General features: G+C 63.9%; 1 protein-coding gene and 1 long non-coding RNA gene across 2 annotated transcripts; both read left to right on the forward strand.

The window, feature by feature from the left end:
- Positions 1-1,229: 1,229 nt before the first annotated feature.
- Positions 1,230-21,853, forward strand: COL6A1 (collagen type VI alpha 1 chain). Its single transcript, XM_082459163.1, is given in 36 exon segments — positions 1,230-1,459; positions 1,974-2,103; positions 3,565-3,765; positions 4,302-4,461; positions 4,622-4,750; positions 4,846-4,866; positions 5,004-5,024; positions 5,101-5,145; positions 5,971-6,024; positions 6,577-6,621; positions 6,723-6,749; positions 6,941-6,967; positions 7,064-7,108; positions 7,408-7,461; positions 7,659-7,721; positions 8,511-8,573; positions 8,671-8,724; positions 8,812-8,847; positions 9,104-9,166; positions 10,690-10,752; positions 14,523-14,585; positions 15,288-15,350; positions 15,469-15,519; positions 15,642-15,677; positions 16,009-16,071; positions 16,268-16,333; positions 16,849-16,884; positions 17,888-17,924; positions 18,113-18,143; positions 18,145-18,243; positions 18,245-18,515; positions 18,807-18,916; positions 19,069-19,252; positions 19,349-19,529; positions 20,311-20,340; positions 20,470-21,853. Coding segments are annotated over 36 exon segments (3,342 nt in total). The 5' UTR covers positions 1,230-1,362; the 3' UTR covers positions 21,093-21,853.
- A 2,070-nt stretch (positions 21,854-23,923) lies between these two features.
- On the forward strand, positions 23,924-25,566 carry LOC309659554. Its single transcript, XR_014262890.1, has 3 exons — positions 23,924-24,227; positions 24,350-24,582; positions 25,087-25,566. It is a non-coding gene; the product is annotated as an uncharacterized lncRNA (long non-coding RNA).
- The last annotated feature ends 1,420 nt before the right edge of the window (positions 25,567-26,986 follow it).

Below are 26,986 nucleotides of genomic sequence, written 5' to 3' on the forward strand. Positions count from 1 at the left end.
ACCCTCCCGTCCCACAATCGGCCAGAGGCCCGAGCACGACTGTCCCTGTTTCTTCCCATTTCACAGACAAGGTGAGTCCAGAACCACTCGGCAGCTGGGCCCCTGCTGTGGAGAGTCACGGCTCAGGGTTTCACACAACAGATTCCAACTTCATCTCCAAAACCTGCAAGAACATTAATGCTGCCGCCCCTGCAGCTAAAACAGCTCAGACCTGGAGAGACCACGTGAGCAGGTAACAGCCTTGCGCGAGGGGCCGAGCCCCCTTGTCTGACCCGGAAGCTGGGTGCCCTGCGCCCAACCCCGAAGCACAGAGAGAAGTGCCCACAGCACGGCCTGGGTGAGACCAGTGGCAAGTAAAACTACCCCCACGGTTAGCTCACAAAAGATTCAGAATGTACGTACGGGGAAAACACTGGAAGAAATCCCACAGCAATCACTGAGACGTATAATTCCCGAAGGGTTTCTCAAAACTTCTTTACTGTGGTTATACGACTTCGGCATGTCTTTAAACTATAAAACATTTCGGCCGATGTTAGACAAGTGGTAACAGCTCCGGCTCTGGGAAAGATCTTCTAGAATGTTCTCTGGGGCAGGGGTGGGCCTGGCCACATCCGGAGCTCACCCCTGCAGGGCGCCGGGGTCGGGGGTCTTCACACCTGTCCTCAGAAGCAGGGTCTCACCATCCTCTCTCTGTGTCTCCGTCTCTCTGTCTATGTATGTATTTATGTAAAACAAACGCACGTATAGTTATTGTGCTGACTGCGTTTTCCCAGAGTAAAAAACGAAATTATCTTTCGTCAATATGTATTTGACTAAACTGTGAAAAGATATTTCTATGAAGCCTCGGAAGTCAGACCGAACAATGGATTTGAAATGTTTACACAAACAGCACCGTGATTTGTAGGAACTGGTGAGCGAGCGGACAGGCAAACAGGCCGATCAAGCCAACATGAAGATGGGAAACAAAATGCCTCAGGGAAGTTCGTCTCAGGGCTCCTGTCCTTTTCAGACTTCTTCAAGCTGACTTAGCAGGAGAACCGTAGGCAAATAAAAAAGTCCCCACAAACCAGGGAGGTAAATCCTTTCACCGAGTGGCGTCCGGGGCCCATAGCAGCTCGGGCTCCAGCTCCGGGGAGCGTGAGCGACTCGCCCAGAGCTGGGAGAGACCCCCGCCCTCCCCGGCTGCTGGGCCCCCGCCCCGGCCCCTCCTCCCGCTCCTCCCTCCACCCCTCCCTCCCTCCTGGGCTGAAACTCTGGCCGAAGGAGAGCAGAGACAACTCTCTCTCTCTCTCTCTCCCCAGCCACCGTCGCCAGCCCACCCTGCCCGCGACCCCGCTCCATGGTGACCCGCAGGCTGGTGACATGAGTCTGCCCCGTGTTCTGCTCCCCCTGATGCTGCAGGCCTGCTGGGCCACCGCGCAGGACGATGCGGCAGTCTCGAGGGCCATCGCCTTCCAAGGTGAGTGGACTTGCCGCGTCTGGGACTCTGGCGTCGGCTGCCGGGCGAGGCCGGCCTGGACCAGGCGTATCAGCTGTGCTGCCCCAGTGGGACCCCAGCCCCTTCCCTTGCTGCCCGAGCGCTCAGAGGCTGCGCGGCTGGCGCAGGACCCCGGCAGGAGGAGGCTGAGCCCGCAAGCTCCCTGAGCGCCTGGCCTCGGCCGGTGCTGCCCCCTCTCTGCCTCTCAGCTCCCTTGGATTCCTTGCTGGTGGTCAGTCAAGAAACACGGTTACCTGTTCCCACCCACCCTTTTCTGAAGGTCATGCCCCTGGTAGTTTTACATTCAACTTGGAAACGCGGTGAGAAACCGGCCTCAGCTGTGGTGAAGGGCGGACTCCTCGCCCTTCCCGGAGGCTCGGAGTCTGAGCTGGTGCAGGGGTGGCCTGGCCGGGGAGGTGGCTGGCGGAGGACTCACCTGGGGAAGGTGGGCTCGGGGCGTGAGCTGCAGGCCCCGCTCCTCCCGTGCCCGGCCCAGACTGCCCCGTGGACCTGTTCTTCGTGCTGGACACCTCCGAGAGCGTGGCCTTGAGGCTGAAGCCCTACGGGGCCCTGGTGGACAAGGTCAAGGCCTTCACCAAGCGCTTCATCGACAACCTGAAGGACAGGTAGGACCTCCGTCCTCTCAGGGGGCGGCCGGCCCGGGGTCACCCCCGCCGTGGCCCAGCAGGCAGGGCTGAGCCTCAACCTGCTCGGCTGCGTCCCCATCTGAGAAGGGAGGTGTCGGCCGGGCCACTCGAGTCCCCTCCCCAAGTCTGAGTGGTGCAGATGGGCCAGGAGACAGCTGAGTTTGAGACGGAGCAGGCCGGTCAGCCGGGAGGGCGGAGGGGGCACTGCTGCTGCCTGGGCTCCGGGCCCCAAACTCCGAGGAGGAAACAGCTCCCCACCTCTACGGCTGAGCGGGCGTGGGGAGCTGACCGAGGCCCTGTGGGTCCGCCCGGTGTCTGGAGGGGGCGCTCCTCGCCAACCACCTGGACGCTGACCACTGCCCAAGGGGACGGTCAGAGCCCACACCCTGGGCCCGAGGTCCCAGGGTCCCCCGTGTCCAGTGGCCTGGTCGGAGGGGCCACCAGCCCAGCCCTGGGTTTGGGGGCACCACGCTCCATCCATCCATGCATCCGCTCACTCACCGGGGGAGCCCCGGGCAGTGGGTGTGGCCAAGCACAGGACACGCCTGCAGGGGGGCGGGTCAGGGCCACGGGGGTGGGGGAGGGCTCAGCTCAGACCAGGCTCCTCCCCCTCCCTCACCTGCACAGGCCCCTCCCCTCGTCCCGCCCTGTCCCTGCTGACCCACTCACCCACTGACCAGCTGACCCAGGCGCCGAGCCTCCCACCCACCAGAAGGGGCTGCAGGGACAGAGGACAGGTCTGCCCAATGCAGGGACTGTGGGACTGAAGCCCCAGACCTCCTGAAGTGCCCGGGTTTATGAGGCCCAGGGAGGGCGCCGGTGTGGATGTGCCTCGGGGAGGGGGCACCAGGGCAGCCCTGCAGCCCATCGTGCCGCTCCAGGGGGCTCTGGCCCTGCACCTCCGTTCTCCCGCCTGTGAACTGGGGGCTCTTCCTGCTGTCGGTGTTAGTTCTCCGCAGGGGGCCTCCGTCACCCGTCTGCTGATGGACTGGGGGCCTGGCCACCCCCGGAGACCATCGACTGAGGTGCCCGGGGCAGAAAGAGGAGACCACTCAGAGCCAGGGGTCCCCACCAGTGTCCTTCCCCTGCCACTGTCAACGGCCCCACTGCTGTCCATGGAGGGTCTGCCCCCCACCCCGTGGCCCTGGAGCAGGCTCTCGGCACACAGCTCCTCGTCTGAGGCCCTGGAGAGCAGGGGACACGGTGGTCACTAGCTGGCCCCCCCCGCCCCCGCCCCATGTGGCCCCTGGCGCCAGGACCCAGGGTCTTAGGGCCGCTCGGGAAGCCCAGCCCGAGGCCCACAGGCCCATCCCCCTCGGGGCGAGACGGGACCGGCCATCTGTCCACCTGTGACGTGGTGGCCGTCCTGCCCTCGGATGGACACAGCAGGGGAGCGGGCCTGGGTCTGGGGAGGGCCGCTCACCTCCGCGGGGCCCGCAGGTACTACCGCTGTGACCGCAACCTGGTGTGGAACGCGGGCGCACTGCACTACAGCGACGAGGTAGAGATCATCCGCGGGCTCACGCGCATGCCCAGCGGCCGTGACATGCTCAAGAGCAGCGTGGACGCGGTCAAGTACTTCGGCAAAGGCACCTACACGGACTGTGCCATCAAGAAGGGGCTGGAGGAGCTGCTCGTGGGGTGAGTGCCCGCTGCCCACCGGGCTCCCGTCTGCGGCCCCGCGGCCCTCAGAGGCTGCCTCACCTCCCTGGTCACAGCCTGGTCCACCAAACTCCAGGGCTGCCCGCTGGCAAGCCAGGCTCTGGTGCCCAAGGTCCCCAGGACCAGTCCCAGTGGCCGAGGGGGTCGTGCTGCTGACCACCGCCCAGCCTTCACCATGGCTGCCGAGGTCGCTCTCCACCCCTCTGTCCTTCCCTCCAGCGGTCCACCGTCTTCTCAACCACTGAAGGCAGAGGGGACCTGAAATGTGATCCCACAGAACTCTATTTTCTGTTTTAATGTCCTTTCCTATAATCCCACTTACGGCCGGATCAACACACAGAAACAGGAAACACTGCCTTGGGTCTGGGTCTCCCTCCAGGGTTTCTAGCCCCCTGCCCCTTACCTCCAGTCTAGGGGTCTCAGCTCTGCGGTTCCAATGGATCCCTGGGCTGACAGGGTCAGTGCTGGCCTGAGGGGGCCACGCTGGGTGGTCTCACCTCTCCTGCCCCCTGCAGGGGCTCCCACCTGAAGGAGAACAAGTACCTGATCGTGGTGACCGATGGGCACCCCCTGGAGGGCTACAAGGAGCCCTGCGGGGGCCTGGAAGACGCCGTGAATGAGGCCAAGCACCTGGGCATCAAAGTCTTCTCTGTGGCCATCACGCCCGACCACCTGGTAGGACCCCTGCCGGGCCTACGTTGGGCGGTGGGGGCGGGGGGCGCGGGTACAGGCACAGCCTGAGGGACGGGGGGCTCCAGGGGAGCAGAGGTGGGGAGGGGCCCGGCGCGCCCACCGTCCCCAACGTTCGCCCTCGTTCCGGTCGCCTCCACACCAGGAACCACGCCTGAGTATCATCGCCACGGACCACACGTACCGGCGCAACTTCACGGCGGCCGACTGGGGGCAGAGCCGTGACGCGGAGGAAGTCATCAGCCAGACCATCGACACCATCACGGACATGATCGTGAGCGCTGCCCGCCCTCCCCGCCGTGTCCAGGGTGCCGGAGATCCTGTGCCTGGGAATGAAAATTAATTTGACTTTTCTCTTTCACTTTTCAGAAAAACAACGTGGAGCAAGTGGTAAGGCCCCCCTCCCCCCCCCCGCCCCGCGCCATAGCAACACCGGCGCCCGTTTCTCCACCAGCAGGCTGAGCGCGGGCGGCCGGTGTGGCTGGGCCTGGGCTCTCTGACGTGTCCCCCTGTCCCTTCCTCCGCAGTGCTGTTCCTTCGAGTGCCAGGTGAGTGTGCCCCCCCCCCGCCCCGGGCCACCCCCCCTCTGCCGCCTCGCGCTCACCGTTCTCTTGTGTCTTGCAGCCCGCCAGAGGACCTCCCGGGCTGCGGGGCGACCCCGGGTATGAAGTGAGTGGCCGCGTCCTGTCCGTGCTTTCCTCCTTGGGGTGTGGGGGAAAGCCTGGGAGAAATGTCCCTGCAGCCTGGCACCCGGGTGCTAGGGACGCGCTGGACCCCAGGCAGCCGTTCCGAGCGCCCGCTGCCCGCCTGCTGCGCTGAGCATGTGCCCCAGCCGCAGGAGAGAGTCCGGGCACGGTGACCCCGCGCCGATGCGGCGGCCACGGGACTCCGTGGGGTGGGGCCCGCCGCTCCGGCCTCTGCCCCGTGGGGGAGGGAGTGGCCTTTCTGGAGTGACCACCCCTGTGGCTTCGCTCCTGGAGGTGGGCCCCCCGTGGGACGGGCGAACATGGGCCCAAGGCCGGGACTGCTTCGTGCGGAGGTTCTGGAGAACAAAATTAGTTCCCAGTATTCACAACCTGGGAGCTTGCTCGTGGAAGTCCAGATTTCTGGCTTTTCCTAGAAAGTGTCAGGTGCAGGGGCTGTGGAGCCACACGGCTACCTCCCCTGGGGGCCTTCTGTGCCCCATCCACCCCACCCGCCCCTGGGACCCCAGCACAGCAGCGAGAACGGGCGGAGAGAAAAGATTCAGGGGTCAGTCCAGCCGGCGCCAGGCAGCCCCAGGGCCCGGTGGGGTGTGTGGGAGGGGACCGTGGACCTGACCACGCAGATCCCAGGATGGGCCACGAGAAAGGTGCCTGAAAGCCACGTGAACACTAGGGACCGGATGGAATAGCTTTTTAGACCTTTTTTGTTAGCAAGTAGAGAGTCCTTCTCACCAGCTTTTTAGAAATAAACGGAATTTGTCCTCTAACCTTGATCTGCTCTGTATTCCAGGGAGAAAGAGGGAAGCCAGGGCTCCCGGGAGAGAAAGGAGACGCCGGAGACCCCGTGAGTGCCGAGCCCCTGACCAAGGGGGATGGGGGCGCTGAGAAGCCCGAGGCCAGGGAATCAGGCTGCGGAAACTTCCAGAAGGATGGCTGGTTTCTGAGCACCATCGCCATGTGGCCTGACCCTCAGAGGACACGGCCCCCGTGGGTGGCGAGGACCAGGGCGCACACGGCATAGCCATCCTTCCAGCACCCCCTGCCCAGGAAGACTCCCCATGCCCCTCAGGCCCCCCCACAGGCCCACCTGCTCTCAGAAGATGGGGGCAGGGGGCAGCCAGCAAAGTCCCAGGGCCTCTGCTTCAGCCACGGCCAGTCTCCCCCTTCCCCGTGGCCCCGGGAGGGCTCTGGACCTCTGCCTCCCTGGAGCTCCGCTGAGAGCCCCCAGGAGGGGGGGTGAGGCCTTCATAGCAGGGCGCTTCTCAGACGCAGGTCAGTGACCAGCCAGCCAGGTCTCTCCAGCTGACCGGGCCTGAGTAGGGTGGAGAGCAAGCGGGCTGGACGGGGGCTGCCCCTGCCCCCAGGGGTGTCTAACGCACCCCTGTCTCTGTTGCAGGGAAGGCCTGGGGACCTCGGACCTGTCGGCTACCAGGGCATGAAGGTGCGTCTCCCCCTGCTCTACCACAGCCTTTCCTGGGGCCTCAGGGCATCGGGCCTGGGGCGCCCCTCACAGCCCCCTTCCCTCCTCTGTTTGCTGTCTAGGGAGAAAAAGGGAGCCGAGGGGAGAAGGTGAGTGACATGAGACTTTGGGGGGCGTCCCTCGGGGCACAGAGCGGCCCCTACTCTGGGCAAGGACGATGCTGCCTGTCCCCGGCGTGGCTGGGCTGCGATGAGCTGGGTGGCGGGGAGGCGCCCTCCTTGGGGACCTCGCCCCCTGATGGTGAGACCAAGCCCCTCACCCTTCCTTTCTGTCTCCTCAGGGCTCCAGGGGACCCAAGGGCTACAAGGTGAGTGTGGCCGGAGGGGCGCGGCCGGTGAGGACACTTCCCTGTGGGGTGCGGTCTGACCTTGGTCTGACCTTCTTTGGTTTTTGCACTTTGCAGGGCGAGAAGGGGAAGCGTGGCGTGGACGGCGTGGACGGCATGAAGGTCACCCTCAGCTGGGGGAGGGCTGGAAGCGGGGCCCGTGTTTCAGGAAGGGACGGTGGGCAAGGCTGGCCACCCCAGGGAAGGTGGGTGGGTAGGGGTCTCATGTGTGGCCACCCCTGGGCAACTCTGAGGCAGCATGAAAGGCAGGAGACATTTCCTGCCAAGCCCCAGGTCCCAGTGGACCCCAAGCCACCTGGCCAAGCTCAGAGCGTCTTCTGCCGGGTGGGGCTTTCTTGGGAAGGGGGTGGATGAGCCAGAGCTGAAAGGCTTGACCACCAAACCCGCCTTCCTCCTTGCAGGGGGAGACGGGGTACCCTGGCCTGTCAGGCTGCAAGGGCTCGCCCGGATTCGATGTAAGTCGCTTTCTCTCACCGACATTTTAAGACTAAGTCCTCAAGAGTGAAAGTTGCCTCAACCCTCCTGCTGACACACTAAGAAGTCACACGGGCCATACCACGTGCAGACCTGCCCTTCTGGCTTGTCACTCACGTGTGTGCAGCCCAGTGGCTGCGGCTTCAGAGTGTGGTCTGACTCTGCGTCCTCTCCCCAGGGCATCCAAGGACCCTCTGGGCCCAAGGGCGACGCGGGTGCCTTCGGACTGAAAGGAGACAAGGTCAGTACCTCGAGCGCGCGGGGGGCCAGGCTGGGCTTTACGACCCACCAAGCACTGAGCAGAAGTTCCTCCTGGAAGCAGGTTCTCGCCCCTAGTCTGGGGGCCAGGCCCCGCCGCCCATGGGGGCTGAGGCCTCGCCACTGCCCTTCCCGGGGCCGTCAGGGCTGTGGGTGGGACCCTCCGCCCCGGGGAGTGCTGGTCCCTCAGCCTCGGGCACGTCCGGTGCCCATCACGCCACCGCCCCTGCTCGTCCATCTGCGGCCTCTCGGGTCACCTCAGGAACGTCCACGTAGCCCGCAGCCCGCGGGTCAGCCTGGAATCGATCTGCTCGCGGGAAATCTAAACTCAGGAATAAACAGGGTGATGTTGCAGTGGGCGGAGCAGTGAGGCGCGAGGACATCACGTTTTGGGTCTAATTCAAATCTGTTGCGGGTATTTTTTTCAGCAACAGGAAGTGCTGGGAAAGTTGGAGCAGTAACATGATCTCTGCCCCAAACGCGTCCTAGCAACGCACACGTCCTGGAGTGTGGGCCGAGGTCCCCAGCCTGGCAACGGCGGGCCTCCACTCCTGAGGGCCGGGCTGGCCCCTGTGGTGGGCGGCGTTTGAACCCAGGAGGCGGGTTTTGTGCGGAGATGTGGGTGTCTGGGGAGGGTCCTCTGCGTCTGAGGCGCCTGCAGTCAGTGAGGGACGGCGGCCTGAAGCCTGGGTGAACAGGGCCAGCGTGGGGTCACTGGCCCCCAGGACGGCTGGGCATGGCCTCCTGAAGGCTGACCCTTGGGTCTTTCCAGGGTGAGCCTGGAGCAGACGGGGAGCCTGGGAGGCCAGGGAACACGGGGCCCACCGGAGACGAGGTGAGCACGCACACAGCCCCCCGATACAGCGGGGTGGGCCCCGGCCCTGGGAGGGGCCTCAGGGTCAAGGACAGACAGTCTGCACTGTTGTCCCCAGGGTGAGCCCGGAGAGCCTGGTCCCCTGGGAGAGAAGGGAGAAGCCGGCGACGAGGTAGGAACCCTCCCCCTCCTGCTGCCCGAGCCTCAAGCAGAGTTCCCGACGCAAACTAACACTCGTGTTCATTCCTCTTAATCGCAGGGAAACGCGGGACCAGACGGACCCCCCGGAGAGAGGGTGAGTGGAGGTGCCTTGGGCCTCACCACTTAGTGGCAGACGTGGACGGTGTGACCAGCCCTGGGGTCCCAGGTGGACAGACCCCGGAGAGCGTGCTGGAGCCAGTGGGACCCCAGTCTCTGAAGGACGGGGCGTGAGATGGAGGGACTGCAAGTCCTGGTATCTGCTGGGGCGCCAGGCCCTGTGCCCAGGCCTCGAACCCCCAGCCCGCACCATCTGGGCTGCAGCCTCACCGCCCTCTGCTTTCTCCACACAGGGCGGCCCTGGGGAAAGCGGACCACGGGGGACCTCAGGCGCGCGGGGCCCGAGAGGAGACCCGGTGAGTGACTGTTCCTAAAGCTGGGACCCCATCCCCTGGGGGCAGAGACCGGGGCCAGGCCGGGGTCAGGCCATCAGAATTACAGGACACGCCACCGAGGCCCTCTGGCCCCTAGATGTGGGCGACCCACGTGCTCGCCTCCTATCTCCCAAATATACCCCCCGACACACACTCCTTGTATGGGAAATGCAGCAGCTCATGCCCTTGGGCCCCGCCCAGACCTCCAAGCTGCATGGCCCCGGGTCAGCTCCAGGGCCTGGGAGGCAAGGTGAGCTGGTGCGGCTTCTCCACTCACCACGGATGACCAGGGATCAGCCGCCTGAAAAGTCACCCAGACACGCCGTGTAAGCATGTTCTCTGCAGCGTGGGTACCACCTTCACGCCGGCTGGCCCGGTGTCTGGCTCCACAGGGCTTCCCCGAGCTGCGATTATTCTTTAGCTTGGCCTTTATTTAGCTGCCCAACTTCACACTTTCGCAGCTGACTCAGCGAGCCCCTCCCGCCGCACATCTGGGCTCTTCCCCCAGAACTCCGTAAACATTTTGCAGACGGAGCCTGCATTCTTCCGGGGACAGTTTTCCTTTGTTACAACTTCAAGAGCAGGAATGTTGGAAACGGCTCAGTGGCTGCTGTTCCCTCACCTCCAAGGCCCAGCGGCTTCACATCAGGGGCCACGCTGGGCTTTCTCTGCCACGCGGTTAAGCGGGAAAGGCTGGCGGGACCCAGAGCGTGGGCACCGAGTCAGACTCTGCCCAGTTGGAGGGGGGAGCAGGCCTTACCCTATGGCTCCAGGGTTAGGAGGCAAGGGTGCTGAGCCCCAAGCCTCAGAGGCGGCTGGCCCTCTACCTGCTGGCGGCGCAGGCGACGCCGCTCCCCGTCCCCAAGAACGGGACACTTCTCCAGGCTGTGCTCTCCCCCTGGGGTGACACTCGGCCGTAGGGGCAAATGCTTCTCCTCCAGATGCGTGTCCAAGGCGTCCCGATGGGGAGAGTGAGCTTAGCCAAGGCCAAGGTCAGGGGGAGAGAGGTTTGTCTTTCTGACCCCGCCCCACCCGGGCCCCCCCAGAACCCCACGCCCCGCCGGGCAGGGGTGGGGAAGGACAGCAAAGCAGGGACAATGTAGCTTTGACCCCCTTTCCGAGCCCAGTCCTTCAGGTCAGGAAACAGGACTGAAGGCCAGGCTGTGCCTCCAGGAAGTGCCCTGGACAAACGGCGGGGGAGGTACGGCCAGCCCCACACAGCTGCGGGCCCCGAGGCTGGGTGGACGATGAGATGCCTCCCGGCCTCGGGGGGGCTGCTGGCCCCTTGTCGTGGCCCCTTGAAAACACAAGTCACCTGATGGCCAGGCACGTGGCCACGTTGTGGGAAACACGTGGGCAAGTGTGAAAAGGAAGGACGAGGCCGGCCCACAGCAGACAGCGGCCCTCCTGGCTGTGTGGGAGCTGCCGGGCCCCCGGCCTCGCCTGGTGGCCACCCGGGGCGGCTGCCCTCTTCCATCTCCACCTCAGCAGCTTTTCCTCTCCAGGGCGAAGCTGGACCCCAAGGTGACCAGGGACGAGAAGGCCCCGTTGGCGTCCCCGGAGACCCGGTAGGAAGCCCGGCTGCTGGGGGGCAGGGGGGGGAGCTGCTGCCAGTTTGGATCAGCTCACAGATTTAGGGGGAGGTCTCTTTTCTCTTCCGACCTGGGGTGCTTCCTGCAGGGGCATGGCCTGGAGACCTTGGGATGTCTGGGGTCGGGTGGGGGGCCAGGGTGGCTGGTGCAGATTGGTGAGCTGGGCCCAGGGGAGCCCTGTCTCAGGGTGGGCGCCTGCCAGGACGCAGCCCTGAGTGCGCAGAGCCCCATGCTGCCCCCAGCTCTGCCCTCAGAGTGAGGAGGGGTGCCCTGGCTCGGCTGGTGCTGGGGGAGGGCAGTGGGCTTGGAGGCCGGGCTGGGGCATGCAGGGGCAGGGCAGGCAGCAGCAGGGGCATGCTGGAGTCGGGGGACCCTGGGGACCCCCTGGCCTGGCGGAGTGGGGTCACGGGGGACTCAGCCCAGACAGAGGCACCGCACATTGGAGACAGGGTGTGTGAGCCTCTCTCAGTGTTTGGAGCCCAGAGGTGAGATCCTGGCTGGAAATTGATTTGGGAGTGTCGGTGCACAGAAGGTTCTAGAATTCCTGGATGTGACCTTCCAGAGGCCATGCTGGGGATGAGGAGGAGAGTGGAGGCCTGAGGAAGCAGCGGGCTGGGTGGAAGGCGGGGGCGGGGGACAGGCAGGAGGCTGTGAGCGGCTGGGGGTGGGGCACAGGTGAGACCACCCTCCCCAGGGGGCATCATGCCCACCGCTGCTCTCAGCCCATCTTCTCCAGACCCCGGCCCGGGGCCAGCCCGGGGGTCCACGAGTGGAGGGCGGGGACAGGATGCACGCAGAGGCGAGGCAGTTTGGGATGCAGCCGCACTGGGCAGGCCTCGGGCAGAGGGACACCGCTGGTGGCCAGTGCGTCCTGGCAGAGGTCAGCAGGGCCTGCTCGAGCTCCAGCCGGCCCTGGGGGAGCACAGGAAGGGGGGCACACAGCCTGGTGCCACCCTTATTATGGGGGTGCCGGCCATCCAGCGGGGAGACAGAGCACACGTAGTGAACACGTAGCAAGCTGACCTACGTGCGTGCTGAGGACGCCTGGCTGCAGAGGTAGGTCCCGCAAGGCCCTCGACCCCGCCCGCCGCCTCCCGTGGGGTGAGGGCTGCCCCAGGGTCCACGAGCCCCTGGGGCCCTGCAATTCGGGGTGCTGCCGGGCTGGGCATCGGCCGGCTCTGCCGCTGAACTGCGATGCGGCCTCTTCCTTGGCGCCCTCGGAAGGGTCTGCTTCCTGCCCCTTCTCGCCCCGTTGACTGTAAGGAGATTGTCTGCAGTATTTTGCTTTACAGAAAAATACTGTAGAGTTCCCTGGTGGCCTAGCAGTTAGGATGCCGGGCTTTCACTGCCGTGGTCCGGGTTCAATCCCTGGTCGGGGAAATAAGACCCCGCAAGCTGCACGGCAGGACCGAAAAAAAAGAAAAACACTGTAATAAATATCAACATCCATCTGCCGTTCAGTCAGCTTATCTGTCCATCCGTCCATTCATCCATCCATCTCTATGCATCCATCCATCCATCATCTATGTACATATGTGCGCATCTATCCATCTATCCATCCACCCACCTGTCATCTGTCTGTTCCTCTATCACATATCTGTGGATGGATGTATCCATCCGTCCATCCATCCATCTACCCACCCAGCCGTTCATCCATCCATCCATCCTGAAGAACTTCCAAGGCTATGTCCAGAATGTAAGTTCTTAGCAGCAAAATTTCTTAGCCCCAGTGGTGTGTGTGTGAGTTGATATTTGCCAAATAATCCTACCTACTTCTCTATCTGGCCCCCACTCACACTCCCCCAAGAGTGTGAAATAGGACAGCTCCCACACTTTGCCAAGATGAGCTATGATCAGACTCCTGATGTGAGCTTTTTCTCCCCTCTTGCTTTGACTATTCGTGGGTTTACGGGCCAAGCGCGGTCTCTGCCAGGCTGTTGAGGCAGCTGTTCATTTCCCACCGGCATCTGTGTTTCCCACGTTGATGGCATGGGGCTCCATCCACAGGGCAGACATTTTGTCAGTTGTCATCTGCGTCCTGACCTTGTCTGTGGTACCTTGTGGTGAAGGATGTCCTGCTCGTTTACAAAGATTTGCAAATGCCCTCACCCCTTTTAGTGTATTTTTTGCTTACATCTTTGATTTGTCTGGAGTATAGACTGTGGGGCTGGAAGAGAGGTGAACTTGGCCAGCTTGACTTTTTCGGAGAACGGCCAGCCCGTTGTCGCAACACACATGACTGCAGTCTTTCCTGCTGATTAAAATGCACTTCCATCATGTTTAAACCCCCTCACCTACGTGTGCCTCTTTCTGGTCTGGCTGTCGCACACCCCTCCTCTTTCCATTTCCACCCAGTTCCCACGACTGTAGCTCATGTGGCCTCAGTCCAGGCTGGGGCGGCTTCCTGGGCCCCTGCCTGGGCCCCTGACTTTCCTGGACAGGAAGCAAGGAGCAGTAGCTGCTCCTGGCCGGTGCTGCCAGGACAAGCTGCCCGGGTGACCCGCGTCTTCCCTGTGGCACCTTCAGGAAGTCATTCAAGACTCTAAAGGCACGAAACTCTAAAAGCAGGAACCGACCCTGGGGTTCACGGGAGCATCCCAGCAGCATTAGTTTTCAGAACCATGATAGTCACCGCAAAGAAAAGGAAACGACCAAGAGTGTGGGGAGAGAGGGAGGCCCCACCCCAGGCGGTGGGGACCCTGGGCGCTGCCGGGGGCGGCTGCCCCCTTTGGGAGGGGGCCCTGTGTCCCCCCAGCCTGTGAGCGACCGGAGACGGTCCCCTCCTGACCCGTGGCTCCCGGCCAAGGAGGCGCTTGGTCACCTGGACATTCGACTTCCGGGCCTCCAGGCTCTGGCTTCTGTGCCCCGCGCTCCCAACCCCATCACGGACCCACGACCGACTCCAGGCCCAGCAGGAAGCCGGCTCCGACCCCAGGGTCCATGCAGAGAGTTCTGGGAAATATGTTTTCCCAAATCCCAGGAAAAGGCAGTGGAGAAACAGAGGACAGGGTCCCGTCGTCCCGTGGCGGGCCCAGCCGTCAGGCCTCGCCCGTCCCACGTCCCACCGCGGTGGGCGCCCCCTCCCACCCGCGAGGGTGCCAGCTGCCCGCAGGGACTCCGCCCAAGTTTAGTCTTTCTGTGTCTTAGACAGGCCCTTGAGTCCCAGTTTCCCAGGAGGTGCCACCCGGGACCAGGAGGTGCCGCTTTTCTTGCCCCGAGGCAGGTCTCGGGGCCCCAGGCTGACCCCCTGAGCCCCCGTGTCCCCGTGGCCAGCGTGCAGGGAGCGTGACGCTGGCGCTGGCCGAGGCGCACAACCGCGCCAGCCCCCGAGCCGTGGCCACGGCCGGACCCCTGCCCGGTGCGGGGCGGCAGCGCTGTAGCAGCCTCCTGGCCGGATAACGGGCGTCGTGCACATTTGTGATGGAAGGGCAGCCAGGAGAGAACCCACGAGAAGTGCCGCCTCATGACGGGGCCCAGGGGACGGGCCTCTGAGTCCAGGGTCCTGTTGGTGGGGCCCAGAGGGGCAGGCGGGCCAGCAGCCCTGAGTGACACACGCTTGCCCTCCTCGCTGGGGCCTGGCTGGGGGCGTCTGCGCAGTGCTCAGGGGACCGAGAGCCTGGACCCGGGAATGCAGGGGTCACCTCCAGAGAGGGACGGGGATGGAGCAGCCAGCAAGTGCGGGCTCTGGGGCCTGGGGGGCTGCTCTGGGGCAGAGGGAGACCGATGGCCGTGTCCTCTCTCTGCAGGGTGAGGCTGGCCCCGCTGGACCGAAAGGATACCGTGGCGACGAGGGGCCCCCAGGGACCGAGGTGAGGAGCCCTCCCCTCCCCCCATCCTAGGAGGGGCCAGCCCTGGACCCAGACCCCATCCCTACCCAGCGCTTCCTTAGGAGATTCCCCCCAGGCTCCTTACCTGTTAAAAATGTTTCATTTCACCTCACAGTATATGTGACTCTTAGGACATTTAGAAAATGAAGAAAACTGCAAAAAGAAATCTAAAACACCCACCCAGAGATAAACAACATGAACAGTTTGGCCTATTTCTTTCCAAATTTCTTTTTTGTTTCTTTGCATACTGTGCCTTATAAATTTGACTTGGTAAGGTTTTTTTGTTGTTTTTCTCATCATGAGCTCAAACCTTAACAATTTTTCACCACATTGTTGACGTGCTCCCGTTGGCCACGCCTGTAGCTGTATCTGCTGGTTCCTCCACCCCCGCCGGATGGGCTCTCGGGTTTGAATTTCCTGCAGTGACCTCGTGCGTTTCTGTCCCTGTTCTGGTCACCTCGTCCTCGGGTCACTCCCTGGGTGGACCACTGGGCAGTGCCTCTAAGGCCCGAAGGTTACACGGCCCCCCAGGATTATTGGTTTAAAAACCCTTCTTTTAGTCATTTCTGTGCTGCGTGAAGACATGTTATTTTATTTAATTGTCCCTCTTTCCTCCAAGAGGCCTTGTGCCTCTGAGCCTGTGTGGCTCGCTGCCTGGTATCCACTTCACTTTCCCCTCCTTAGGGCCCCGGAGGAGCCTCAGGGCCCCCAGGACCCCCCGGAGACCCCGGGCTGATGGGCGAAAGGGTGAGTGACGCAGCGCACAGGGCACAGCCCTGGTAGGGGGGCTGCCTGGGACCCCGGAGTCCAGAAGCGGCCGGCCTGGGCGAGGCCCACAGTGACCGGACGCGGTCTGCTCTCCCAGGGTGAAGACGGCCCTCCTGGAAACGGCACCGAGGGCTTCCCCGGCTTCCCTGTGAGTGCCCCCCGACACCCCCTTTGGCCAGTCGGGCGCACAGGGGCTCCGTGGCTGGGATTGCCCCTCGTGGCCCCCCCGCCATGCCAGAGCCTGGCGTGACTGTCCTGCCTTCCCTGCAGGGCTATCCGGGCAGCAGGGGTCTTCCCGGGATAAATGTGAGTACACGCCCGTCCGCTCTGTCGGCCCCTGGAGCACACGTGCATGCTCAAGCACATCGCTCCCACACCTGAGCAAACACACACGAGTGCAGAGGCACACACACGTGCAAACACTCACACACGTGCAGACGCACTGCCCCCGCAGCCCAGCTGTCGCCGAGGCCCCCCCGCCTGCGTCTCCGTCTCTGGGAGCCCCGCCCGGGGCCGGGCGGGGTGCCCCTGCTAACTGACACTCCCCCCAGAGCCCTGCCCTCCCCAGGGGCCCAGGGCCGCAGCACCCACCCCAGACCCTGGGCCCGGCTCCCCCTAACCACGTTCTCCCCTGCAGGGCACCAAAGGCTACCCTGGCCTCAAGGGAGACGAGGGAGAAGCCGGGGACCCCGGAGAGGACGTGAGTGCAGAGCCCACCGCATGCTGTGACATCCCGGGTCAGCCTCGGCCTCAAGGGCCCAGACCCGGAGGGCTGTGGTGGCTCCGAGGGCGGCTGGGCGCCCGGGGTCGAGGGTGCGGTGGGCAGACTCGCAGCAGGGGGTCCAGGGGCTCCGGCCACGTGTGACCGTGCCTGCAACACCGCGCTGTCCTTCCAGAACAATGACATTTCTCCCCGAGGCGCCAAAGGAGCAAAGGGCTACCGAGGCCCCGAAGGCCCCCAGGTGCGTCGGCGGGCGTGGGCAGGTGCCCCACCCGGAGGCTGCAGAGGCTGTGGGGGGGGGGCGGGAACCTGGGAGCCAGGCTCTGGGGAAGGGCTCGGGAGGCAGGATGAGGGGGAACGGGCAGTTTCGGGGTGGGGGGCTGAGCAGGCAGGAGTGGGCAGAGAAGGGGAGGGTGGGTCTCCAGGTGAGGCGTGATGGGCACGGCAGGGCCCAGGGCGGTGCCTGGGTGAGGCTGGGCACCCTGCCCCTCGAGGTGGCGCCATTAGACCCACAGGGACACTGTGCCCGGGCAGTGAGCACCCACAGACCACCAGGAAAGGGCACATTAGACCGCTGTCGCCCCCCGGACGGCGGTAGCAGGTCCCCCAGCCCTTAACGTGCAGAAGCCTCAGCTGCCCCTAGTGTTCGGGGGGCCCTAAATGGAGGTGGGGTCAGCCGAGGGCGCCCGTCAGACCTGCAGCCCAGGAATCGGACAGGGCCCCAGCGTCCACCCTCTCCTGTCCTTTCTCTGACAGGGACCCCCAGGACACATGGGACCACCAGGGCCAGACGTAAGTGGGGTGCCTGTGAACATCCTTGGGGGCCAACCGCTCTGGCCCAGGATCCTGTGAGGGCGGGGAGCCGTGAGAGCAGCAGGGAGCCATGATGGCCACGGGGGGGACACGTGATGGCCACAGGGGGACACATGGTGGCCATGGGGGTGGGATGGCCACAGGAGACATGTGATCGCCATAGGGGCACATGATGGCCATGGGAGGGCATGCGATGGCCACGGGGGGGACACGTGATGGCCACAGGGGGGCACATGGTGGCCATGGGGGTGGGATGGCCACAGGAGACATGTGATCGCCATAGGGGCACATGATGGCCATGGGAGGGCATGCGATGGTCACTGGGGGGACACGTGATGGCCACAGGGGGGCACATGGTGGCCATGGGGGTGGGATGGCCACAGGAGACATGTGATCGCCATAGGGGCACATGATGGCCATGGGAGGGCATGTGATGGCCACTGTGGGGACACGTGGTGGCCATAGGGGAACATATGAAGCCAGGGGGGACACGTGATGGCCACAGGGGGGCACATGGTGGCCATGGGGGTGGGATGGCCACAGGAGACATGTGATCGCCATAGGGGCACATGATGGCCATGGGAGGGCATGCGATGGCCACTGGGGGGACACGTGGTGGCCATAGGGGAACATATGAAGCCGGGGGGGGCACATGATGGCCACAGGGTGGACATCTTATGGCCACGGGGAGACATGTCTTTGCCCCCACAGGAACATGTGATGGCCACGGTGGGGGACACGTGGCCACATGTCAGGGACCACATCAGGTGCTCATGCCCTGCAGGCAGGGGCCTCACAGGCAGAGCAGGGCACACCATGGGAAGGGAGACACCCTGCCCAGCCCAGCCCCTCTGTGGTCCCAGCTGTGGTCCTGGGGATGGGGACCTGGACAGCTGGCCTCACCCCCAGAGCCTGGGGCAGCCCTGGAGGGGTCACAGGAGGGCCTGTTCTGTCTCATGGGAGTGTCTCACCCCCTCCCCAGGAATGCGAGATTCTGGACATCATCATGAAAATGTGCTGTGAGTATCTCCACCTTTGAGTAACTGTCCGAATTAGAAGGAACGTCCTGCCATGGTGCTAGCCGGGGTGAGGCAGGCAGGAGGGCAGGCGTGTGCCCACCCACGAGAAGGTCCTGGCGGAGCGGGCAGGGCTGGCTGGAGGGTTTAGGCTAAACTGCCACGTAACTTCCTCTTTCTCCCCTTCCCAGCTTGCTGTGGTGAGTGTCACTCTTCGCCTGGTGTTTTTAGCTTTCGAGGGGACTGACCCTGTGGGTGGTGGAGCCCCTCGCCCACACCCCCACAGCCCTGGGGTGCCGGCCCAACTCGTCCTCTCCCCGGTCACTCACACAACCAGGCACGGGGGGACGGGAGTTCTCCCCAGTGCCCCCGGGTCCTCGGGGCCCTGCCCCTCGGGGCGGCCCTGCTCTGGAAGGGGTCCCGGGAGGGGCCCCGAGGCTGAGCCCGCCGCCGCCCACAGAGTGCAAGTGCGGTCCCATCGACATCCTCTTCGTGCTGGACAGCTCCGAGAGCATCGGCCTGCAGAACTTCGAGATCTCCAAGGACTTCATCGTCAAGGTCATCGACCGGCTGAGCAGGGACGAGCTGGTCAAGGTGAGGTGCCCACCCTGGCCTCGCTCGAGGACGGAGCTTCCCAGGAGGGGTCCGTCCTGACACCAGAGTGGAAGGGCCGGGTGCTGGGGGCCGTGGGACGGACGCTCTGTTTCTCGAAAGCTGAAGCCCCCAGCCCACCAGAGCATGAGAGTCACCCCGGGGGCCCGGAGGCCCGGGGGCTGGTCCGGCCTGGGACAGGTGGTGGGTGGGAGAGTGGCCCAGGAGGGGCGTGGGTGCCTCGGGGGCCCGTGGTGGGGGCCGCTCGTGACCGCGGCTTCTGTCCCCGTGCAGTTTGAGCCTGGGCAGTCGCACGCGGGTGTGGTGCAGTACAGCCACAACCAGATGCAGGAGCACGTGGACCTGAGGGACCCCAACATCAGAAACGCCCAGGACCTCAAGGAGTGAGTGCGGCTGCTCGGAGCCGGCCCACGCATGGTCCCCAGCGGCCCGCCCAGCCCTGCCCTGGCCCCCTGCCCCGTGCCCTGCCCCCAGCCCTGCCCCCATGCCCCTGGCCCCCTGACCCCCCCCTGAGGGCAGCGCCGTGGCCCCACAGAGCCATCAAGAAGCTGCAGTGGATGGGCGGAGGCACCTTCACAGGCGAGGCCCTGCAGTACACCCGCAGGTGGCTGCTGCCACCCACCCAGAACAACCGCATCGCCCTGGTCATCACGGACGGCCGCTCGGACACCCAGAGGGACACCATCCCACTCAGCGTGCTCTGCGGCCCTGACATCCAGGTGGGGCGGCCTCCGTGTCTGCGCTGCCGCCCTTGCGCCCTGGGGCTCGGGGGACGGTCCCCACCAGGGCCACGCCAACACTGTCCCTCCCCCCAGGTGGTCTCCGTGGGCATCAAGGATGTGTTTGGCTTAGCCGCGGGCTCCGACCAACTCAACGTCATCTCCTGCCAAGGCCTGGCTCCCCAGGGACGGCCGGGCATCTCGCTGGTCAAGGAGAACTACGCGGAGCTGCTGGACGACGGCTTCCTGAAGAACATCACCGCCCAGATCTGCATAGGTGGGTGCGGGCAGGGCCCCCCTCCGCCCAGACGTGGTCCTGCTCTCCTCTCACTGCGACCTCCGGCCACGGGAACCACACACCCACGGCCAGCAGCACGCTTGCCGCTCCCCTCAAGCCGCTTCCCACTCTTACCCGAGGAGGCCACGGCCTGGCTCCTTCGGGGCCCAGCGTCCACACAGGCGCTCCCCCAAGTGTGGGCTGCACCGTATCTCCCGCCCTTTGTCCTGGAGCCATGGGCACACGTGTGTGCTGGGGTCTGAGGCTCGGTGCACCCACAGGTGCAGGCCGTGCTTGGCCTTGGTGCCTGAGACCCCTCAGAGGTGCCCACCTAAGAACATACTTGCCATGTCCATCCAGGCCTGGCCCAGGGTCAGAGCTGAGTCCACGGTGCAGACAGCTGGTCGGCAGCCAGAGAGAGCTGCGGGGTCCAACTCGGGGCCCTAGCCCTCCCGGTGGGCACGTACTCAGCCTCGTCCAGGGACAGCGTGGCCCGGGGTCTGAGCTGCGGACCACCCTTCCTCTTCTCTGAGCCTTGCTTTCCCCATTCTGGGAAGGGGGGGTGCCTCACTGGGCTGGTGCCCGGGGGACCGTTCTGTCCCCCAAAGGCCCCCTCTTGAATAAAGGACACCCCTCCTGGCGGGTGGAGGGGGGCCAGCCGTTCAGGAGCATCAGCTGTGCTTCCGTGGAGATGCCAAGTGTCCTCTTGTGGGGGGGTTACAGGTGGAACAGCGGTCTCTGAGATCGCTGCGTCCATGCTGTGCGGTTCTCTCTTTTACAGACAAGAAATGTCCAGATTACACCTGCCCAAGTGAGTGCCGGGGGAGGGGGAGGGGCTCTCGGGGGGGGCACCGGGCGAGGAGGGTCCGGAGGCCACAGGGTGGGTGGGGCCAGGCTCCCCAGGACCTCGGTGTGTGCTCACGGCCGCCCCTGCCCACAGTCACCTTCTCCTCCCCGACCGACATCACCATCCTGCTGGACGGCTCGGCCAGCGTGGGCAGTCACAACTTCGACACCTCCAAGCGCTTCGCCAAGCGGCTGGCCGAGCGCTTCCTGACGGCGGGCCAGACGGACCCGGACCAGGAGGTGCGCGTAGCGGTGGTGCAGTACAGCGGCACCGGGCAGCAGCGGCCGGAGCGTGCGGCACTGCAGTTCCTGCAGAACTACACCGTGCTGGCCGGCGCCCTGGACACCATGGACTTCTTCAATGATGCCACCGACGTCACCGACGCCCTGGGCTACGTGACCCGCTTCTACCGCGAGGCCTCGTCCGGCGCCGCCAAGAAGAGGCTGCTGCTCTTCTCGGACGGCAACTCGCAGGGCGCCACGGCGGCCACCATCGAGAAGGCCGTGCAGGAGGCCCAGCGCGCGGGCATCGAGATCTTCATGGTGGTGGTGGGCCCCCAGGTGAACGAGCCCCACGTGCGCGTCCTGGTCACCGGCAAGGCAGCCGAGTACGACGTGGCCTTTGGTGAGCGCCACCTGTTCCGCGTGCCCAGCTACCAGGCGCTGCTGCGTGGCGTCTTCTACCAGACGGTGTCCAGGAAGGTGGCGCTGGGCTAGCAGCCGGGCCACCGCCACTGAGACGGAAAGTGAGACGGGGACCCGGAGGTTCCTGACCCACCGATCAGCTAGGTTTTTTTAAAGGAAAAGCTTGAAAAGCCGTGATTCAGTGCTCTGTGTTTTGCCAGCCCCTCTGAGCGGGGAGTGGCCGCCCCTGGCCCTGGGCTCTGCCGGCCCCCTCCTGCCGCCCACCTGAACCCGCTCCTGAACCGTCCCGCCTCGTCCTGCCCAGCACGCTCCCCTAATCCCGAGTCAGAACCCCTAAGCCTGGTTTCTCTTTCCTTTCTGGGGTCAGCTGTCACCGCCTCCCCTGCCCCACTCCCTCGTAGCTTGACTTCCCCGCCGCGGGTCCTCCAGCATCCTTCACGAAACACTCACACCTGAAGTCAAGTCTCCCGGGAGCTCGCACGCGACGGTGAGCCTGAGCCCCGGTGAGCCAACACCTCTTCCCGAGGCTCCCGTCACTCACCCCGACCGGCAGAAAGCGCGACTCCTCGGCCCTGTGTCCCGAAAACCCCAGAGCAAAGGTGCTGTCCTGCCCCCATCCCCCCACCCAGGACGCAGAGGCCTCGCCCGCCACCAGGGGCAAAGTGATGCGTTTCATCAAAAACAAGCCAAAGCTCTTTTTCCTCAAGGAAGTGATTGGTTCTACATTTTACTGAAGGCCTTCCTGGTACTTTAGTTTTACTTTTACTCCTTCCTGTGTTTTTTCTCAACGGTGTCCATGTCGGCGACTTTTCCAAATAAAGGCTTTCACTCTCCTTTCCGCGGTCATCTGTCTGGGGAGTTAAACCCACTCGGCGTTTGCACTTTGCACCAACAGGACTCAGAGGTGCTTGGGGCGCCCCACTCAGAGCCAGTAGAGGTGCCTCCCCCGTCTTCCAGGTCTGGGGCAGGAGCCGGGAGGGGCGCTGACACCCTGGGCTGCAGAATCAGAAGCGGATTCGGGGGGGAGGGCAGCTGGAAGAGCCAGTCGGATCCGACAAGATAAACCCCCAAAAGGGCCAGCGTCCCGGCACCAAACACCAGCTCTGGCCTTCTGGAGGGGCTGGCAGATTTGGGCCTGGATTCAGAGCAGTGAGAGGGCCTCCCGCAGGAAGGGTGGGGGGCTGGGGGGGTGTGGGAGGGGCTGCAGCTGAAGAAGGAGGGCAGGAGTCCGATGCCCTTTGGCATCGGGGTCAGGAGAGGCGGGTGGGGCCTCCGCGCGGGGCCTAGTCGGGGGCACCTGGCTAGTGTCCTTGGGTGGGGCCGCCCTTGGGGCGACGGCACCCCACCCCGACCCCTCACGCAACGGGGCCATGAGAGCCGAGCGCCAGGCCGCGGGGGCCGCGTGACTCTGGGGGCAGCAGCACCCATGTAGAGGGAGGGGTCAGGAGTCTCCCTAGGGGCTCAGCCCCTGCCTGATGTCACACTCGTCTCCATGGGAACCCGACAGCTGCTGGCGGTAAGTGTCCACTGCCCCGGGGGCACCAGAAGGAGCCCCGGGCTGAGGGGTGACCGCCTCAGCGGCGTGACCCCCTCAGGGGCGTGACCTTGAGCCAGTCACCTTCACCTCAGTGGCCTCAGCCGCAAATTGGGCTCGTAACAGGGACGCACCCACCCGACTCCTCACCCCCTCACGTCACACGCTTCCCCGTTTGGGGCCAAGGCAGCTCGAGCCCCCGGACGTGGCCGCGGCGGGGAGGCCGAGGGCTGGCAGGGAAGGGCGGCTTTAGGGGAGCAAGCCCGGTCAGGGAGGGGGCGCCGGGGCTCCAGGAGCCTCTGCAGGACCCCCGCAGCCCCCACCAGGCTCAGGCTCCCTCCTGGGGACCCCGGGTCTGCACCCAGGTCAGGGGACAGAGGCATGGGTCTGGGGGCTCCCCCCACTCGCAGGCCTCCCCACCCCGCCTGGAGGCGGTCACCCCAGGGACCTCTTCCTGAAGGACAGTGAGAAATCAGAAACTTCCCCTTTCAGAGGGCCGCGCCTTTAATCCGTGAATCACCTCTCTAGCTGGAGTCCCTGGCTGGGACCCGGGTGGAGCGCCTCTCCTCGCCTCCACGGCCAGATGAGGACAAGCATCCGCCTTCATTCCATTAAAGCTACCGTGAGGGGAGCCTCCGGCCCAGCACGCCCACGTCCCTTCCAGGTCTGTAGAGGAAATGCTCTAGACCACCGCGTGAAGCCCCGCAAACCAGTGCAAAGCCGGTTGCCCCGCTCCTGTCGGTGGGTCAGGGTCCCCCTCCTCCCTGGGCCCTGTGGCTCCGACACCCCCTCGACTCCCTTCTGTGCACAGTGGGGCTACAGGGCACCGGGTCGGCCGGGGGTGCGGAACACCCTCAGGGGGCCGGCCGCCCCCTGTTTGTCCTGACCACACTGCCAGGGCCAGCACCGGCCTCTCTCCTGGCTCCTCCTCCCGGGAAGCCTGGGCCTTGTAGCGGGATCCCAGGGGCGCTCGGAGGCCCCCTGCCAGCTGCCCGGGACCCGTCGGCAGGCACGGAGCCGACAGGGCGCACGCAGTCCATCTCCGGGATCCCTTTATTCTGACCCAGCCCCGCCATCCATCCGAGTGTGGGTTCAGAGGCCCGGATGTGTGTGAAATCGACCTCGGGGCTGCGGCCTCCACGGGGTCCTGCCCGGACGGCAGAAGGGCTTCGGCCTCACCTGCCTCGGTTTGTGTTTTGTGACTCTTTTTTTGTCGTCCTTTCACTTTCAAACTCCAGACACGCTGTCCTGGTGTGCATTCTGAACGTGGCCTTCGTGGCATTTAACCCCATCTGATGGTCTCTGTTTTTCATGGAAGAGTCGATCACCTTCACGTTTCTCGCTACAGCCAGTGTTTGGTCTTTATGATGCGTTTTTGATGCTGAGAATGGTCAGGAAGGAGCACTTTTCCGTCCATGATTTTTGAGGGCCGGCGGGAGGCTGTAGGTCCGAGGGCTGCTGGCCACGCAGCTCACGGATCGAGACCGCGGGCCAGCCCTGCCCTGGGCACCTCCGCTCGCCATCCCGAGTCTAAAGGAAGTGATGCCCTCCCGGGGCAGGATTTTAAGTTCAGCTGCTCCTGCCTTTTGGCTGCGGGGATGGCGACACTTACGGTCCCCGGAGACTGAGAGGCCCTCCTCCAGGGAAGCCTGCACGGCCGCCTGGGGAGCAAGGTGAGCCGGGACGAGCCGCCGCCCGCGGTCAGGAGGAGCCGTGGGGCGAGGGGCGGCGGGAGGTGGCGCGCCCACGTTAGAGCCCCTGCAGGACCCTGGAATCCCTCACTCTTCCCTCACAGCCCGCCACACCACCCTGAGCCCTGTGCCAACCAAAGACTCGGGGAGAATGTTCTCCTGTCCACAGGAGAAAGGACGGCAAGCCAAGGCCCATCCACGCCGCGAACTCCACGCCTGACACCACAGAGCACGTGTGAGCTCCACACACATCGTGCCGAGTGAAAGACGCCAGACTCACACGTGCTGCGTGGTTCCGTCTGCGGACGCTCGAGGGTGGGAAAGCTGATCGGTGGCGGTAAGTCGGTGGCGGTAGGTCAGTGGCGGGAAGGGCACAGGGAACTTTCCGGATAATGGAAGTGTTGTCCATCTTGATGGTGTGTGGGTCACGTGGGTGTGTGTCACAATTCTTAGAATTGTACACATTCAGACGCTTTAGATTAAAAAAGAGAAGCTGGAATTTCTGCCACCGGCGCCCCGTCCGCACCATCTCTGGCAGCTCTGGACTCCTCCTCCCGCTCCGCGTGGCTGTGTGTCCCCAGCACACGTCCACCCCTGGGGCGGGGAGCTATGAGCCTCCTCCCTTTGCAGCCTCGTGGTCCTTCTCACAGGCAGAATGGGGCATTTTTAAATTCATACTGACCCCTCCCCTGAGTGTGAATCGGCTGGGACCCCACTCCTGGGACTCTGCAGGGTAACGAAGGTCCCAAGGCAGTTGACTTCAAGTTAATCAAATGGAAGATTCTCCTGGGTGGGTCAGACCTAAAAGACATCAGAGAGATTTCTCCTGCTGGCCTTCTAGGAACTGCCCATGGAGGGCGCCAGGCACAAGAGGGGACCCCAGCCCCACAACAGCCAGGATCTGAACCCCACCAAGAACCAGTGAGTCTGGAAGAGGGCCCCCAGTGTCGGACTGCACAGGCCGACAGGCTGTTTCCAGCCTGTGAGCCCCGAGCAAGACCAGCTGGGCTGTGCCCAGACCACTAACCACGGGGCCCATGAGATGGTCCATTTGCGTTCTTTTAAAACTACTGAGCTGGTGGCGATTTGTTATGCGGCTGCGTTAGGAAGCCGTACACCCTGTCTCCATCTCTTACCCCCGGTCCTTCTAAACTCTTGTCATAATTTAAGAGACGCCCCCCTCTCCCCACTCCTCTCTCTTGGAATCAGGCCCATTGGCAACAGTGGGTGCAGGAAGAGGGGACGCTTCCTTCCCGCCCATCTTCCTTCTGCAGGTCTCCTGTCAGGGCGCCTGAGACCACCTGCCCCCCTGGGTGCAGCCTGGCTGCCGGTGTTTGCCAAGGGGCAGCCGGCACCAGCACATCTGTCCCATCTTCCGTGCCCTCCTGCCGCTTTCCACCTCCCTCTACATTTTGGACCCTCTCCAACTGGGGGGTCATCCTGGGTCATCTGGGTGGGCCTGGTGTCATCACAAGGGTCACAGAGTTTGTGGTGATTTGTTGCAGTGCCCGCGGGACACACACTTTCTCCCTGAAACTCAGCCTCTCTTTTAGCCTCGACCTCGCGACCCCGTCAAACACTCTGAACTTTCTTCTCCGGTTAAGCCTGAGAGAATCTCCTGGACAGTCCAAAATGGCACCAGGGTCAACGAATGATAAATTGATATGTTTGTAAAAATAAAGTTTATAATTTGATTTTACTTTTCAAATCCTGACTGTGGGTTACAACACTCTGGCTTCTAACTTCTTTGGATTCTTCAGAAAACAGCTCTGCCAAAGAGCTCGAGGGCCCTCAGCCCCAGGGATGGACTGAGAGGGAGCTCCAAGCCCCCACCCGCCCCCAGAGAGACCCCACTTCCCGGGTGAATCACCTCACTGACTCGGGCTTCATGGGGTCCCAGACCCATCTGCGTAGTTTACTTTTCCCTCAGAGAGAAGGAGCTGCCAGTTACATGTTGATCCGCCAGGGATCTTATGATCTGCGTCTGAGAAAGCCTGGAACAGGAGTGACAGAGTGGACGGGCCTGAGGGGGCAGGCCACCTCTGCCCGGCCAGGCTCCGGGCTGACACCGCAGGCTGTCAGGCTGCCCCCCAGCTGTAACCCCACCCCCCTTCCCATGACCCCACCAGTGGGCCTCTCTGGCCCAGAGGAGCAGCTGGGCCGTCCCCGAGGCATCCGTCCTGGTTTCCAGAGAAGCTGTTGGCTGAACACGAGACCATCTGGTTTAATGTAGGAGGTGAGCTCAAGCTTGGCCAGCAAAGAAGAATGGATCCTTGTGAGAACAGGCCCTCTATAGTTTTTTAGTTATTTGAGGAAATGCTTTCTCGGGATAAGCAAAGATGCTAAAAATAAGGGGTCAAGAGACTATCAACCACCCGAGACCCAGGCTCTCGCTCCCAGCACTCACGTCTCACTTCTCAAGGACCAGCTTAAATGCCAGCATCATGCCCCCCTGTGCCTGTGTCTCGTCTAAAGCAGATCCTCCTTGGCCTTTTTTGAACCGATGACAAGTTGAAATTACAGTGGAGGGATCCCAGTTCAGGCAAGCAAAAATGGAGTCAGGTGGCCACTGAGGATCTGGTCTCAGACACGTCCCTGCCCCACCGAGAACTTGAACTTTCTCTGAGCTGCACCAGACCCAAGGCACCCCCAGCCGTACTCAGAACTGCAGCTGCCAGCTGCAACCTTGAGGCCTCAAGGTCTCCCCTCGTGACTACGCAACCATTTCAGACCCCAACCAA

This window comes from Balaenoptera physalus, assembly GCF_965194825.1.
Source record: "Balaenoptera physalus genome assembly, chromosome: 4".
Classification (NCBI taxonomy): Eukaryota; Metazoa; Chordata; class Mammalia; order Artiodactyla; family Balaenopteridae; genus Balaenoptera; species Balaenoptera physalus.